This window comes from Stenella coeruleoalba, assembly GCF_951394435.1.
Source record: "Stenella coeruleoalba genome assembly, chromosome: 10".
In the NCBI taxonomy this organism is placed as follows: domain Eukaryota; kingdom Metazoa; phylum Chordata; class Mammalia; order Artiodactyla; family Delphinidae; genus Stenella; species Stenella coeruleoalba.
The window spans coordinates 66,131,055-66,146,600 of NC_137156.1; the positions used below are offsets into that span (position 1 = coordinate 66,131,055).

At 57.0% G+C, this 15,546-nt stretch overlaps 3 protein-coding genes across 10 annotated transcripts; 2 read left to right on the plus strand and 1 right to left on the minus strand.

Moving 5' to 3' along the window:
• The first annotated feature begins 30 nt into the window (after positions 1-30).
• WDR6 (WD repeat domain 6) lies at positions 31-8,680 on the plus strand. The gene is made up of 7 exons (XM_079934212.1): positions 31-184; positions 4,622-7,103; positions 7,209-7,292; positions 7,390-7,506; positions 7,605-7,723; positions 7,817-8,416; positions 8,547-8,680. The coding sequence occupies exons 1-6, from the start codon at positions 85-87 to the stop codon at positions 8,275-8,277; spliced, it is 3,363 nt and encodes a 1,120-aa protein (XP_079790338.1). The 5' UTR covers positions 31-84; the 3' UTR covers positions 8,278-8,416; positions 8,547-8,680.
• On the minus strand, positions 8,573-11,899 carry DALRD3 (DALR anticodon binding domain containing 3; the record flags this gene model as incomplete). Of its 7 annotated transcripts, XM_079934217.1 has the most annotated exons (12): positions 11,280-11,899; positions 10,903-11,198; positions 10,522-10,778; positions 10,358-10,437; positions 10,147-10,275; positions 9,768-9,838; positions 9,613-9,674; positions 9,418-9,500; positions 9,145-9,327; positions 8,955-9,068; positions 8,796-8,864; positions 8,573-8,711 (listed from the first exon to the last, which is right to left on the minus strand). In XM_079934217.1, exons 1-12 carry the CDS (start codon positions 11,433-11,435, stop codon positions 8,592-8,594), a joined length of 1,620 nt encoding a protein of 539 aa, XP_079790343.1. In that variant the 5' UTR covers positions 11,436-11,899. The 7 variants fall into 7 exon arrangements, 6 of the variants coding, with proteins under 6 accessions (XP_079790343.1, XP_079790340.1, XP_079790344.1 ...); XM_079934214.1 differs by having other exon boundaries at positions 8,955-9,086; positions 10,358-10,778; XM_079934218.1 differs by having other exon boundaries at positions 8,592-8,864; positions 8,955-9,086; positions 10,522-10,720.
• A 1,919-nt stretch (positions 11,900-13,818) lies between these two features.
• On the plus strand, positions 13,819-15,415 carry NDUFAF3 (NADH:ubiquinone oxidoreductase complex assembly factor 3). Of its 2 annotated transcripts, none has more exons than XM_079934226.1 (5): positions 13,819-14,363; positions 14,450-14,579; positions 14,810-14,876; positions 14,971-15,071; positions 15,149-15,415. In XM_079934226.1, exons 1-5 carry the CDS (start codon positions 14,287-14,289, stop codon positions 15,263-15,265), a joined length of 492 nt encoding a protein of 163 aa, XP_079790352.1. In that variant the 5' UTR covers positions 13,819-14,286; the 3' UTR covers positions 15,266-15,415. The 2 variants fall into 2 exon arrangements, with proteins under 2 accessions (XP_079790352.1, XP_079790351.1); XM_079934225.1 differs by having other exon boundaries at positions 13,824-14,363; positions 14,450-14,642.
• Positions 15,416-15,546: the final 131 nt, after the last annotated feature.

Here is a 15,546-nt window from a genome sequence, read left to right on the forward strand (position 1 = left end):
GCAGCGAGGCGCGCGGGAAGGCTCGTCTCGCGAGAGCTCGGCTCTCTTCTTGACCGTGGCAGCTGCAGCGGTTCTGAGACTGACATGGACGCTCACGAGGACTACGTTTGGCCGAGGGCAACCTCGGAGCTCATTCTCCTCCCGGTCACGGGTCTGGAGTGCGTGGGGGAGCGGCTTTTGGCGGGTGAGTTTTGGTTGAGGCGCGCGCTAGCGGAGAAGAAACTGAACGCTCGCCTGGGGAGCGGCCTTAAGAACAAAGGGATGCCCCGAGGAGGAGGACGGGCGGCGGGCGGGAGCCCGGAGATGGCGGGGCTGAAGCGCGGTCCGAGGAGTCCAGGAAACAAAAAACTGAGGTGGCTCCCGAGGCCTTTCATAAACTGCAGGTGACGCGGAGAGGGCGGGTGGGACGGCAAAAAGGAGCGGGGAAACTCGGTCGGCGGGGGCGGGGGAAGGAAATGAGGGAAGCCTGTGGCCGCTTCGATGGGTTGGGCCTCTCCTGAGGGGGCTCGGCGAGTAGGTCGGCGATGAGGCCCCCCCCCGTGGGCGGGTCCAGAGCCCGGGGCGTGGCCTTTCGGGGGTGGGCAAGGCCCAGAAGGGGGTGTGGCCTCTCCGGTGTGAGAGTGCGGCAGGTGAGGCTCTTACCTAGAAGGTGGAGATGAAGAGCCTCTGACCAGGATGGGGTCGCGGGAAGCTGAGGACGAGACCTTTCTGAGTAGGCCAGTGCGGAGGCTGAGTCTCTCCCGAGATGGTTGGGTTCCAGGAAGTCTGATGTCGATGCCCCTCCGAGGAAGGTCGGCTCGGGTAGCAGAGGCCAGGGATCTGAGGCGGCAGAGACCTGAGGAGCGGTGAGGCTCGACTGGAAGCCACTAGTGACCGATGATGGTGCTGCTGAGTTTGATAAGGGTCCCAAGGCAGAGCACTGGCTGTCAAGCCTTGAGTGAGCTGCTACCAATCCTAACGGGGATGGATGTATGGGGGTGGGGGATGGGGCGAGGGATGGCCCAATTTTGATGTGGTGTGGGGGCTCTGGGAGCCCAAGGTTCCTACACTGAGCTAAACTCCTAAGGCTCCTGGAGGAGAGGATAGCTAAGCAGAAAGCTGAAGAACCGCAGAAGTAAACTAGAAGAGAAGGTTCCTGGCAGAGGGTGAGCAAGCCAAAGGCCTTAAGACTGAGTTTGTCACTTTGTGTGAAAGAGGGAATTCTTATGAGGCTTCAGTAGGAGGGGAGGGTGGTCTAGGAGAAGAGGCTGGAGAAATGAACAGAGGCCAGTCTATTTTAGGCCTAGATTTGACTCTATCCCTAAGGGCATAACGTCCCAGTGGCGAAGCCCCATTGAAAGGTATTAAGCGTGGGAATGGCTTGGGAAGTTCAGATCAGAAAGTTTTTAAAGTGAATTCACCTATTCCTGTGACTTCCAAAGTGACTTTTATGTTGACAGTTCTCAAATCCCACCCATGTGTACTGATAGTCTAAATGTGTATCTACAATCTGAATTCCCAGCCCTTGCTGTCAAGTGCACAGGTGCCTACAAATTGAAATACTGTTCAGCAGACGGAACACCAGCCACTCAGGTGCCCAAGCCCAAGAATCTACCTTGTTCCCTAGGCCAGTCTGGTTGATTTGCACTTCATACATGTGGCATCTATTTTTTCTACCTTTATTGCCATCAAATTTGAGGCCATGCACCTATGCCTCCTTGACCCCCTCAGTAGTGTTCTCTCTAGCCCATCCTTGAGCCCTTTGTTTCCTGTTCTAGCCACACTACCCAAAGCTCTTGCTCACCTCAGGGCCATCAGAATTGCTGTTTCCTCTGCTACGGAAGGTTCACCCCCTCTCACTCCTGCCTGCTCTTCCTTTGACTAACTGCTGCTGATCCCTGATTCCTCAGCCTAAATGTTTTGTCCTCCAGTTGGCCTCCCCAGACACTCACCCAGTCTGGTCAGATCAGACCAGGGTTTCTTAGTCTCAGCACTATTGATATATTGGAACAGATCATTCTTTGTGTGAGGGGCTGTCTAAATTGTACGATGTATAGCAGCATCATTTAGCCTCCACTCCTAGATGCAAGTAGCACACACAACTCCCGGTTGTAACAACCAAAAATGTCTTCAGACATTACCAGATGTCTTCTGGGGGGGGAAATTGCCCCTCTGTTGAGAACCACTGGAGTAGACTTTCCCATTTTATATCCTTTTTTTTACCCCCCCCCCCATTTTATATTTTTAAAGCAACCTATATAGTTCTTTCTTGGAACTTAACCAAAATTATAACTATGTAGTTTACTTGTGTGATGTTGTTTGTTTGTTTTTAATATTTATTTATTTGGCTGTTCTGGGTCTTCGTTGCTGCATGTGGGATCTTCAGTTGCGGCATGCAGGATCTTTTAGTTGCGGCATGAGAACTCTTAGTTGCAGCATGCAAACTCTTAGTTGCTTCATGTGGGATCTAGTTCCCTGACCAAGGATGGAACCCGGGACCCCGGATTGGGAGCGTAGAGTCTTAGCCACTGGACCACCAGGGAAGTCCCTATTTATTTTTTAATTTTTATTTTATATTGGAGTATAGTTGATTAACAATGTTGTGTTAGTTTCAGGTGTACAGCAGAGTGATTCAGTTATACATATATATGTATGTATTCTTTTTCAAGTTCTTTTCCCATTTAGGTTATTACAGAGTACTGAGCAGAGTTCCCTGTGCTATACAGTAGGTCCTTGTTGGTTATTTTATTACTTTTTAAAATATTTATTTATATATTTTTTGGTTATCTGTTTTATTTTTATTTGTTTGGTTTTTTAAAAATATTTATTTATTTGGTTGCGTTGGGTCTTAGTTGCAGCTCCAGGGCTCCTTAGTTGTGGCTCACCAGCTCCTTAGTTGTGGCACGTGAACTCTTAGTTGCAGCATGCATGTGGGATCCAGTTCCCTGACCAGGGATCAAACCCGGGTCCCCTGCATTGGGAGTGTGCAATCTTATCCACTGTGCCACCAGGGAAGTCCCCTGGTTATCTATTTTATTTATTTATTTAAAGTATTTAATTAATTTATTTATTGGCTGTGTTGGGTCTTTGTTGCTGCGCGCGGGCTTTCTCTAGTTGCGGTGAGTGGGGGCTACTCTTTGTTGCGGTGCGAGGGCTTCTCACTGCGGTGGCTTCTCTTGTTGCGGAGCACGGGCTCTAGGTGTGCGGGCTTCAGTAGTTGTAGCACATGGGCTCAGTAGTTGTGGCTCACGGGCTCTAGAGCGCAGGCTCAGTAGTTGTGGTGCACAGGCTTAGTTGCTCCGTGGCACGTGGGATCTTCCTGGACCAGGGCTCAAACCCGTGTCCCCTGAATTGGCAGGCAGACTCTTAACCACTGTGCCACCAGGGAAGCCCCTGGTTATCTATTTTAAATATGTGTGTGTACATGTCAATCCCAGATTCCCAATCTATCCCTCCCCCCACTCTTTCCCCCACCCTGTAAGCATAGTTTTGTTTTTTTTAAATTTTACTGGAGTATAGTTGATTTACAATGTTGTGTTAGTTTCAGGTGTACAGCAAAGTGATTAGGTTATACGTATACATATATTCATTCTTTCTCAGATTCTTTACCGATATAGGTGATTACAGAATATTGAGTAGAGCTCCCTGTGCTATACAGTAGGTCCTTGTTCGTTATCCGTTTTTTATATAGTAATGTGTGTATGTTAATCCCAAACTCCTAATTTATGCCTCCCTGCCACGTTTCCCCTTTGGTAACCGTAAGTTTGTTTTTGAAATCTGTGAGTCTGTTTCTGTTTTGTAAATATGTTCATTTGTATATATTTTTTATTCTGGCCGTGCCTCGCAGCTTGTGGGATCTTAGTTCCCCCACCAGGGATCAAACCCGGGGCCTCGGCAGTGAGAGCGTGTAGTCATAACCGCTGGACCGACAGGGAATTCCCTGTTTGTAGACTTTTTGTTGATGGCCATTCTGACCGGTGTGAGGTGATACCTCATTGTAGTTTTGATTTGCATTTCTCTGATAATTAGTGATGTTGAGCATCTTTTCATGTATTTTTTAGCCATCTGTTGTGTGATATTGTTTAATGTCTTCCTAATCCACAGGAGCAGGGTCTTTATTCATTACTGCAGCATATAGTTCATTGTCTGGTTTATAATCGATGTTCTGCAATTTTTTTTTTTTTTTTTTTTTGGACTGCATTACGGCTCCTGGAAATCAGGAGGGGTTCTGCTGTGGACCCAAGGTGGAAAGATTGACTTACTGGGTCTGCCTCTCCCCTGGGGGAGGTGGAAGTGGGAAGAATGCATGTAGAGGTAAATGAGGCCAAGGATTTGGGGACTAAAGCTGAGCGGATTCCTGTCTGAAGCATGAGAAGTTAGGTGGGGTGAGGAGGAGACTGAGTTTGAGGAATTCATGGTTGAATTGAATGTGATGGGTGACTGATGAGGGGATCAGAAAGTCAGCACTGAAGGTACAGCTGAAGGTGAGACCAAGGATTTTCCAAGGTTCAAGCCTGCAGGACTGAGTGACCTAATATATTCATAAGCTACATACTGAGAATTTTCCCTGCTCCCTGTCTCTTCTTCATGGCTCGTCAGAGTTAGGTGAGGGGTTCTGATGCGGCTCTTTGCCTCTGTCCAGGTGAGGGGCCAGATGTCCTGGTGTACACCTTGGATTTTGGTGGACATCTGCGGATGATGAAACGAGTGCAGAACCTGCTTGGCCACTATCTTATTCATGGGTTCCGAGTGCGACCAGAGCCCAACGGAGACCTTGACTCGGAGGCCATGGTGGCGGTGTTTGGGAGCAAGGGACTCCGAATTGTGAAAATTGGCTGGGGACAGGGCCGCTTCCGGGAGCTCTGGCGTTCTGGCCTGTGGAACATGTCTGACTGGATCTGGGATGCCCGTTGGCTTGAGGGGAACATGGCCTTGGCCCTGGGCCACAACTCAGTGGTGCTGTATGACCCTGTGGTAGGGTGCATGCTGCAGGACGTGCCCTGCACGGACAGGTGCACCCTCTCCTCAGCCTGTCTGATTGGAGATACCTGGAAGGAGCTGACCATAGTGGCGGGTGCCGTTTCCAACCAGCTCCTGGTCTGGTACCCAGCAGCTGCTTTAATAGACAATAAGCCAGTAGCCCCCGACCGACGGGTTAGTGGGCACGTGGGTGTCATCTTCAGCATGTCATACCTGGAAAGCAAAGGCCTGTTGGCCACAGCTTCAGAAGACCGAAGTGTTCGCATCTGGAAGGTGGGTGACCTGCGGGTGCCTGGGGGTCGGGTGCAGAATATTGGGCACTGCTTTGGGCACAGTGCCCGTGTATGGCAGGTCAAGCTCCTAGAAAATTACCTTATCAGTGCAGGAGAAGACTGCGTCTGCTTGGTATGGAGCCACGAAGGCGAAATCCTCCAGGCCTTTCGGGGCCACCAGGGCCGTGGGATCCGGGCCATAGCTGCCCATGAGAGACAGGCCTGGGTGATCACTGGGGGCGATGACTCAGGCATTCGGCTATGGCACCTGATGGGGCGTGGGTACCCGGGTTCGGGGGTCTCCACCCTCTGCTTCAAATCCCATAGCAGGCCAGGTGCCCTCAAGGCTGTGACGCTGGCTGGCTCATGGCGAGTACTGGCAGTGACTGATACAGGGGCCCTGTACCTTTATGACCTCGAGGTCAAGTGCTGGGAGCAGCTGCTGGAGGACAAGTGCTTCCAGTCCTACTGCCTCCTGGAGGCAGCCCCTGGTCCTGAGGGCTTCGGACTGTGTGCCATGGCCAATGGGGAAGGTCATGTCAAGGTTGTCCCCATCAACACTCCAACTGCAGCTGTGGACCTGACCCTGTTCCATGGGAAGGTGCACAGCCTGAGCTGGGCCTTGCGTGGCTACGAGGAGCTTCTGTTGCTAGCATCGGGCCCTGGTGGTGTGGTGGCTTGCCTAGAGATCTCTGCTGCGCCCTCTGGCAAGGCCATCTTTGTCAAGGAACGTTGCCGGTACCTCCTACCTCCAAGCAAGCAGAGATGGCACACATGCAGTGCCTTCCTACCCCCGGGCGACTTCCTGGTGTGCGGGGACCGCCGGGGCTCCGTGTTGCTGTTCCCCTCCCGACCAGATTTGCTCAAGGATCTTGGGGTCGGAGGCAAAGTTGGGGCTGGTACTGGAGCACTTGGAACGGGTAGTGGCAGTGGTGGGAGTGAGAACACCTTGGCTGAGTGGGGCCCTGTGTCCACCCTCCCTTCTCTGCATGGGAAACAGGGTGTGACCTCAGTCACCTGCCATGGTGGCTACGTGTACACTACAGGGCGTGATGGTGCCTACTACCAGCTCTTGGTGCGAGGTGGCCAACTCCAGCCAGTCCTAAGGCAAAAATCCTGTCGAGGTATGAACTGGGTGGCTGGGCTCCGAATGGTGGCTGATGGGAGCATGGTCATCCTGGGTTTCCACGCCAACGAGTTTGTGGTGTGGAGCCCCCGGTCGCATGAGAAGCTGCACATTATCAACTGTGGTGGAGGGCATCGCTCCTGGGCCTTCTCTGATACCGAGGCAGCTATGGCTTTTGCCTACCTCAAGGATGGGGATGTCATGCTGTACCGGGCTCTTGGTGGCTGCACGCGGCCACATGTGATTCTCCGGGAGAGCCTACATGGCCGTGAGATCACTTGTGTAAAGCGCGTGGGCACCGTCACCCTGGGGCCTGAATTTGGGGTGCCCAGCTTCATGCAGCCTGACCACCTGGAGCCCGGTAGTGAGGGCCCTGGCCTGATCGACATTGTGATAACGTGCAGCGAGGACACCACCGTCTGTATCCTGGCACTCCCCACAGCCACAGGCTCAGCCCATGCGCTTACAGCTGTCTGTAACCACATCTCCTCGGTGCGTGCAGTGGCTGTGTGGGGCACTGGCACCCCAGGTGGCCCTCAGGATCCTCGGCCTGGCCTGACTGCCCATGTGGTATCTGCGGGGGGCAGGGCTGAGATGCACTGCTTCACAATCATGGTCAGCCCAGACCCCAGCACCCCAAGCCGCCTTGCCTGCCATGTCATGCACCTTTCTTCTCACCGGCTGGATGAGTACTGGGACCGGCAGCGCAATCGGCACCGGATGATCAAGATGGACCCAGAGACCAGGTGAGGTGCACTGTCAGACAGGAACATGGGGTGGGGGGGCATGCAGGGCAAGCCCTGTGCCGCTGCTCCAAGGCTCTGCCTGATGGCTGTGTACTGTCCTTGCAGGTACATGTCCCTAGCCGTGTGTGAGCTCGACCGGCCTGGCCTTGGCCCCCTTGTGGCTGCAGCCTGTAGCGATGGGGCAGTGAGGTGAGCATATAGGACCTAGGGGGCCTGGAGACAAAAGAAAAGGATGTAGGGATGTTTAGAATGGGTTCTGAGCTGGGCCATCCTCTGCACCCCCCAGGCTCTTTCTCTTGCAGGACTCTGGGCAGCGGCTACAGCTCCTGGCTGAAACCTTCCACCACAAGCGCTGTGTGCTCAAGGTCCACTCCTTCACACACGAGGCAACCAATCAGCGGCGGTGAGAGGGGCTGCATGGTGGTCCTGCATGGGTTTGGTGGGGGCTCCTATTGCTTTCCATCCCCCTCACTGACCCAGCTGCCTTTTCCTGGCTACCAGGAGACTGTTCCTGTGCAGTGCAGCCACGGATGGCAGCCTGGCCTTCTGGGATCTCACCACTGTGCTGGACCATGGCTCTCCTGCCCTGGAGCCTCCAGCAGACCCTGGGCTTCCCTACCGTGAGTAGCTAGAGTGCCACTGTGGCTGTCCCCCCACCTCCCAGTGCACTCAGCCAAGTGTTGAGCTGGGTAGTGACAACCATCTTCTTCCAGGGCTGGGCAGCCCCTGCCTGACTCTCCAGGCTCACAGCTGTGGTGTCAACAGCCTGCACACTTTGCCCACACGTGAGGGCCATCTTGTGGCCAGTGGCAGTGAGGATGGCTCCCTCCACGTCTTTGTGCTTACTGTGGAGGTGCCAGAGCTGGAAGAGGCTGTGGGGGGTGCTGAGCTGGTGCCCCAGCTGCAAGTGCTGGAAGAATACTCTCTCCCCTGTGCACATGCTGCCCATGTGACAGGCCTCAAGATCTTAAGCCCAAGCCTCATGGTCTCAGCCTCCATCGACCAACGGCTTACCTTCTGGCGTCTGGGGCATGGTGAGCCCACCTTTATGAACAGTACAGTGTACCACGTAGCAGATGTGGCCGACATGGACTGCTGGCCCGTGAGCCCCGAGTTTGGCCACCGCTGTGCTCTTGGGGGCCAGGGCCTTGAGGTTTACAACTGGTATGACTGAGATGTCCCGCGGTGGCCGGCATGCTGGGCATGGGGCCTGCTCACAGACAGAGTGACTATCTATCTGTGCCCATGCCCAGTGTGCCTTGAGGGGAGGAAGAGGCAGCCGCGGGCTCCTGACTCAAGAGCAGGAGCTGGAGGTGAGTTGAAAGCCACCTGGGCAGACCAAGAATATGCCCCACTCCCCACAATGGGACAAAACTTTGTCACAGAAGCAATTTATTTTGGCTCCGGGTCTCTAACAAAATCTGTGGGTTTTTTCCCTTTCAGTTGATGACTTTGTGGACATTCCCAGATATTGGGGCCTCTGTGGCCTTAGATGTGACTCAGTGGAGGGAGACCCAGCATGGCCAGCCCGGTGTGGAGCACTTCACGCACAGCCCGCAGAAGCTGCAGACGGGCAAACATTTGACCAAACAAGTGTGGTCGAGGCTCCTGGAGGAGAGAAAGGGGCCTGCTGGTCTCATCCTTTGCTTCCCCTGCACCCCCCCCACATATGCCCTTTTGCTGTGCACTTACCCCTAGGATGTGTACCCGGTTATAGTATGAGCTGAAATCCATGCTGAGCTGTACCAGGAACTTGCACACCTAGAGACAAGAGACTTAGTCACTGGCCTGTCTCTGTGCCCCAGAATAAAGACTAGTGTGTGCAGTCCGTCCCAGTGTCCTCTGCCTTACCATCTCTGTGCGTGCAGTGATGTGGAGCCCTGGGGCTGTGCAGGGTAGGGCTGCTGTCTGGCTCAGCAGGTCTGGGAAGGGGAGGATGCTGTTGAAGAGCAGCAACCACTCACCCTGTGGGGGAGAAGGGTGCTGGGAGGGAAAGGCCTGAACTTCCCACATGTGACAGCTACCCAAGAGGGGCACTCACCTCATCATGTAGCAGAGAGAAATCCAGACTGCTCACAGGTGGGAAAGTGGGGTACAGACCTTGTTCCATGCTGCACTTGTAACTCTCAAAGAGTGTGGCAAGACGTGCACAATTATACATGACAAAGGTGCCACTTTTGGTGCCCTTTGTGGAAATGCTGCTGTCGGCCAGGGCCAAGAGAAGCTGAGGAATAAGGGCACAGCTGCAGAGGGAGGGACAGCCACTGCACACCCTGTCCCCCCAGCCCTGGCCCAGCATGGCGCCCAGGCTCACCTGACTTTGTGGGGCTGTGCTGAGCATCTCAAACTTAATGGTTGCCACAGAGAGAACCCTGAAGATTTCCATCCAGGCTGAGTCTGAAGGAGTACGGATCAGTTAATCAGTCTCTACAGGCAGGGAACGAGGGGGGGGCAGGGGGGCAAATGACCTTCCCCTACCCAAAGCACAGCCAGGGTCTCCCAGGCGCACCTTGTGCCAGGTCCCTACCGCGCTTCAGTGCTGAGGCCTTGCACACCTGGGCATGCCGGAGCCTGCATTTTGAAAAGAGTGAGAGGAGGACCAGGGGGCAGAGTCCCCCACCGCAACTACCCTGGCTTGGTGGCCTTCCTTCCAGCCTCACTCACTCGTAGTACTCGGGGGCAGTCAGGGTGCCAGGTGCACCAGCTACTTTCACTGGGCCACAGACCAGGTGCTTCTGTCAGGAAGATAGCAGGGGCTCAGCCAGCTGGCGATACCCTCCAGGAACCTAAATTTGGTTCCTGGACTCCCCCAGCTTTTTACCTTAGAACCTCCATCCCCACAGGGTAGCCTCCTCAACCTATTCTTCAGTATTCTCTGGGCTATGATGCCTCCAGAGACCTCTCCCAGCACCTGCTACACATGCCCATTTACCAAGCCTAACATCTCCCCAAGGTCAAGTATCACCTTCTGGACCCATCAACTAACAAGTGGGTTTCAAGAGCCCTCTGAGATTGGTGTGGGGAGCCACCATCACTAACCTACCTGTCTGAGAGGAGCCTGGTCATCCAACTTCCACCAAAGCAGGTCCAACTTCTGTTGCTGGAACTCCTCCTCACAGCTCACCACGTGTACAACCATGCAGCTATCTGCACCAGCATCTGGGGCCGCAGCCTATAGGGTAGGACAGTCACTGCCGGGGACACAAGACATCTGGTTTGCTAGAGGCCTGCAGGGTGGGGTGTCAGTCACTAACCAGGCCTAGGGAGCTGTCCTCAGCCCAATCCTGCACAGCCTGCTGCAGCTCCGCCAGCACAGCGAGCAGATCCTCTGTCACTGCGAAAAGAACACACAGGGCTGAGGCCGGCGGGGAGTGCGGGGCCCGACTACTTTCTGGCCCTGCGAGGCTCCGGGTCCTACCCAGACAGCTGTCCAGCTTGGGGTCATAGCCAGTTGTGCGTCCCCGTTCGTCCACCAGCTCCTTCAAGTACACTCGGCCCAGGGCGCCAGGGGGCAGGGCTTCCGCGTTACGGGCAGGGGTGAGCTCTGCAAGCGCGCGGCTCCTTAGGGCTTCGGTCGCGGCTCTCTCTGAGGCCGCGGGCCAGTCCACCCGCAGCTGCTGCAGGAAGGTCGGCATGTGCGGGTCCCGCACAGCGGGCACTAGGCGCACACTCACCCTGCGAAGCGAGGCGGCCGCCTCAGCCCGAGCACCGGGCTCAGCTATCCCCCACTTTCCACCTGCAGCGGCTCTCGGGCCCCCATCGCGCGCTTTCTCCTTTGTGGGCCCGCGCCCCAGCTCACCTGTGAGCGTGCAAAGCTCGCGCCAGGTGGTCGGCCACGAGCACGGCACGCAGCTGGCTCAGGCGGAGGGCGCAGGGGCTGCCGCGCAGCGCCGGGCAGTGCAGGACGACGCGCGGGCCCGGGGCGGCGGGGACGGTGGGCGCGGCATAGGCGGCCACGGCGCCGAGGACGCGCTCGAAGACGGCGGACCGCCGCAGCTGGAGCGCCAGCCCCGCGGGGGTTGGCGCGCAGCTCAGTACCGGGGCCACGCCAGGACCCTGCAGGCCAACGATGGCGTGAACCACGCGCTCCGGCACCTGCAGGAAGACAAGCTAGTGAGCGGGTCGCAGCGCTCCCAGCTACCTCGGGCCGCACGTCCCCGCCCTGCTCGCGCCCACCTGGTCGTCCCCGAAGCGCGCTTGTAGCGCGCGCCGCGGTGCCAAGAAGTCTCGGACACGCAGGTGGCGGGCGCGTGTCTCCTTGAACCATACTGGGCCGCCCGGCCCCAGGGCCGCGTTGAGAGCTCCCAGCGTCTCCTCTACCCCAAGGCGCATGGCGACCGGAAGGAGTAGGCAGAACCGGAAGCAAGGAACCGGAAGCAAAATTTCGAGGTCGAACTTCAAGGAGGGCCAATTGGTTGGGGCGGGGATCTGGCTGCGGCCCGTGAGTGCACAGGTGCGCTCGACCTACGACTCCAGTGCTGCCTCCGCGTGGCCCACCAGCCTGGCTCGGCTCCGGGTCCGAAATCTCTGGGTACGCTACGGGCCTAGGATTCTCTCGCCGTCGCCCGCAGTAGCAACCAGGGAAAGAACCTAAGTCTTACATTTATGTATTTGTGATAACGTTTCATTTCCTCCATTTACACATGATCAAAACGGCAGAAGTCCCAAATGGATTCTCACTGAAGTAGGGCGGCTAACATTAAAGCCACTTTCATGACCTACTGAAAAACTCACATTTTTAAGACAATTTGTGTTCTCCAGGTTCGGGTTATTTGCAAGCATTCCCTCCTTTGACATATGGGCATTCCCTCCTTTGACATATGGGTTGTCTTTATTCCTAAAAAATGCCCACTGATGGATCCTCCCACTTCCTGGTTTAGGCAACCAGCCATTGTGGATCAAATAAACAACGTGACCATGAGAAGACCCAGCTTAAGAACAGTTCTCTGAGCACCCCACTCCTCTACCAGTGAGAATGCTCTTTCCTCTGTCCCACCAGGGCTCCTGAATGTCTTCACTTCACTGTAACTGAGATAACCCTTTTCTCTTTTCTTTAATGGGGATTGAACCTAACGCCGTAGAGCGCTGTGCAGCAGATCACTGGCAAACCCCTGATCTCCGCCCTGGAGCAGTGAGAATAACCAGAGCTCGGAAAGGAGAAAAGCCTAGGCGCAGGAAAAGCTTCGCAAGGCCCCTTTCTGGGCTAGGGCTGCAAGGCCCTGCTGGGAAGTGCCGAAAGAGCACTGGGCGGACACGACATTCCCGATGGCTTCTTGGGTGCCCACTCAACGGGAGTGATCGTGTCATTCCAAAGCGCTTTCCATGCGTCACGCGCACGACCCGGGGACAGCTGCTAACAGGGTTGGGGGCCCCGAGGCGGAGCTGGGGACTTCAGCTACTCTGGGTGCATGAAGACGGTTGGGGGTGGTTTTACCCCAGGAAGTGAAAGGCTATCTTTAGCGAGCTGCGGGCTGGGGCTGCCCTGGGGGACTCACCGCCATTTGCAGCCCTATACGGAGGCCCTGGGTCCTCCCTCCCTTGCCAATGGTACCTCGGGCTCCAGAGATGGCCACCGCCTCGGCTCTCCGACGTCTACGCCTGTCACTTCTAGCCTGAGGGCGCACCTGAGAGAGGGACGGAAACCAGAGCGACCCAATAAAGTATGTCTGGGGATCAGGGGCTAGCCCATTCCATCTGGGTCAGGACGCTGCTCAGGCAGGAGAGCAGGGAACGAAATCCAAGTGCAGCTGGAATGCTCTGGAGACAACAGCTGCTTTTGGGATTCCGTTGCCCGCTGTCCAGCCGGGGGGGGGGGGGGTTGAGGGGGTTATCCCTCGCCCTAGGGCCAGATCAAAACCCCCCACTCCCAGTCGGCGGACTCAGGAGGTGAAACCAAGTCTTGTGGGAATAAGCCGCTCACCTAGGCCCCCAAACAATATGGGTGGTGGGGGCCTTCCCCGGGACCAGGTCCCGATCCGGATTAGATCCGCGGGGTAGGATTAGTCCTGTTGGTCTCATGCAGTCAGGGCCACTGCAGTGACGGTGGCGGGGCGGGCTTCGGGATCAACCAAGAGGGACGCGCGCCCGTGGGATCGGAGGGGAAGTAAACCCTACTCGGGGACACCCCGGCACCCGGGACCCTTTGTCCGGTGACGCTGCCAGTGCCCGGAGCGCTAGGGGCCCAATGGGCCCGCACGGCAGCAACGGGACTCCCGGAAATCCATTGCGACCGTCCTCGGTTGTGTCGAGCCTCCCGCCAGCCCCGTCCCGAGGGTGGCAGACGCGGCAATGTGCCCCTGAGGCCAACACACGGTGGGCGCGCGGAGATGCCAGAACCTGCGCGGGCGCCAGCGATTCTCACGCCAGTAGGCCTTCTGATCCGGCTCAAGACGGGGCGCAAGGAATTCTCGGGACGCAAGCGAAGTGAGCGAGGACAAGGCGATGCTCCAGCCGCTGTCTAGTTCAACGTCTGGTCCGGTTTAGGCCCGGTCGGCCGCCGAGCACCTAGAAGTACCCTACCAAAGCGTCCCCTTCCGCTTGCTTTGGCCGCAGATTTGGAGCCATTTTAAGACGAAACCAACCAGCCACGCCCCCTCGCGCTCTGGAGAGGCCAATCCATGCTCAACCACGCCCCGTGCGACTCGCGGCCGCGGCGCCAACGGTCGCGCTTGTGACGGTTAGGGAGGGGCGGGACTCGGGGGGGATAACCGAGGGAAACTTGAGCTGCCTACCCCGCCCTCGGAACCCGACTCTCTAAAGCCGGGATTAGCGATTTGGGGGCTGACGCCACGCCCTGGCCAGATGTGCGGGAGTCGAACGGGTGCTCGGCCGCCCCGCCCCGGGCCCCGGGAGGCCGGCGTAATGGCTGAGAGCCGGGGGCCAGGCCGCGGCTGGGGCCCAGGCAGTGCCCTGAGGCCAGCCACGCCACCAGGTGTCCGGCTCCTCCAGGACGGCCTGCGGGGGTCTGGGGAGGGGCGGACGGCAGGTGCTGACACCGGAGCCGCGTTGGGGGACGCGCCCTTATGGGACCGAGGCCCCTGGCCCGCTCCCTCCTCTCTCCCGCGCCGGGCCGGCCGAGCTGCGCGGTGCCCTCCGCGACGCTGGGGGCGCTATAATCGCGCTAGGCTTGGTGACGCCATGACCCCGCTGTGCCTGCGCCAGCCTCCCTGCACGCCGGTCCGCCATGGCCGCCGCGTTCGTACTTCGTAGCCTGTACCGAGCGCGGCTCGCCCTTCGCTGTCCGCCCGCGCAGCTGCCATGGTGAGCCCGGACCCAGCATCCCTGAGCACCCGCTCCTACGGCCGGCGATTCCCGGCGCCCTAGACCCTGACCGTACCTCTCCGCAGGGCCCCGCGGCGTGGGCATCGGCTCACGCCGGCGGATGACGAACTGTACCAGCGGACGCGCATCTCTCTGCTGCAGCGCGAGTCCCCGCACGATATGTACATCGACAGCTACAACAGCCGCGGCTTCACGGTCAACGGAAATCGCGTACTTGGGCCCTGTGCGCTGCTCCCACACTCGGTGGTGCAGTGGAACGTGAGCCCTTCCCTGCAGTGAGGAAACCGAGGGCCAGAGTCACAGGCCTGCCCCCTGATTCTGTCCCTGGCACACCTGGCTTTTCTTTTGCCCCGCACTGGAGCAAGTAGAGGGTCTCTGGGGAAACTTAGGTGGACTTGTATTTAACTTGTCTCCTCCCCACACAGGTAGGTTCCCACCAGGACATCACCGAGGAAAGCTTCTCTCTCTTTTGGATGCTGGAGCCCCGAATAGGTATTGGAGGAGGGGAGGGCTGAAGTGCTTAGCCCCAGAAAGCCACCCTCTAGACAGACCTGGTTGTAGACTAGCCATGTCCGTCCTTCCCTAGAGATTGTTGTGGTGGGCACTGGAGACCGGACTGAGCGGCTGCAGTCCCACTTGCTGCGAGCCATGAGGCAGCGGGGCATCGCTGTGGAAGTGCAGGATACAGTATGTCTGGGACTTGGGATGCGGAGGGGAGCCCAAGCCTAGCACTAGCCCAGCTGATGCTGGCTTTCTCTTTGCAGCCCAATGCCTGTGCCACTTTCAACTTCCTGTGTCATGAAGGCCGAGTGACAGGAGCTGCTCTCATTCCCCCACCTGGTGGGGCTGCACTCACATCTCTGGCCCAAGCTGCAGAATGAACCACCAGGAACTTACCTGACCCATCCAGGAGGGCCCTAGCACCTTTTGCAGAATGCAGGGGTTCCCAAAGCTTTCACTAGCCCCTCCCCCTTTGTCACTGTAACACTTGTCTTGTTTGCCAGCAAATTAATAATTTAACCCACTTCTCTGATTTTGTACTAGGTGTGTTGCTGGCCAGGAGTTGCTGGCTTAGTGAGTTCTTGGAGGGGGTTGTGAAGGAACCAAGGGGTCATCTATTTGTCTACACTGCTTGGCCTCTCAGAGGCCAGGAGACAGTATA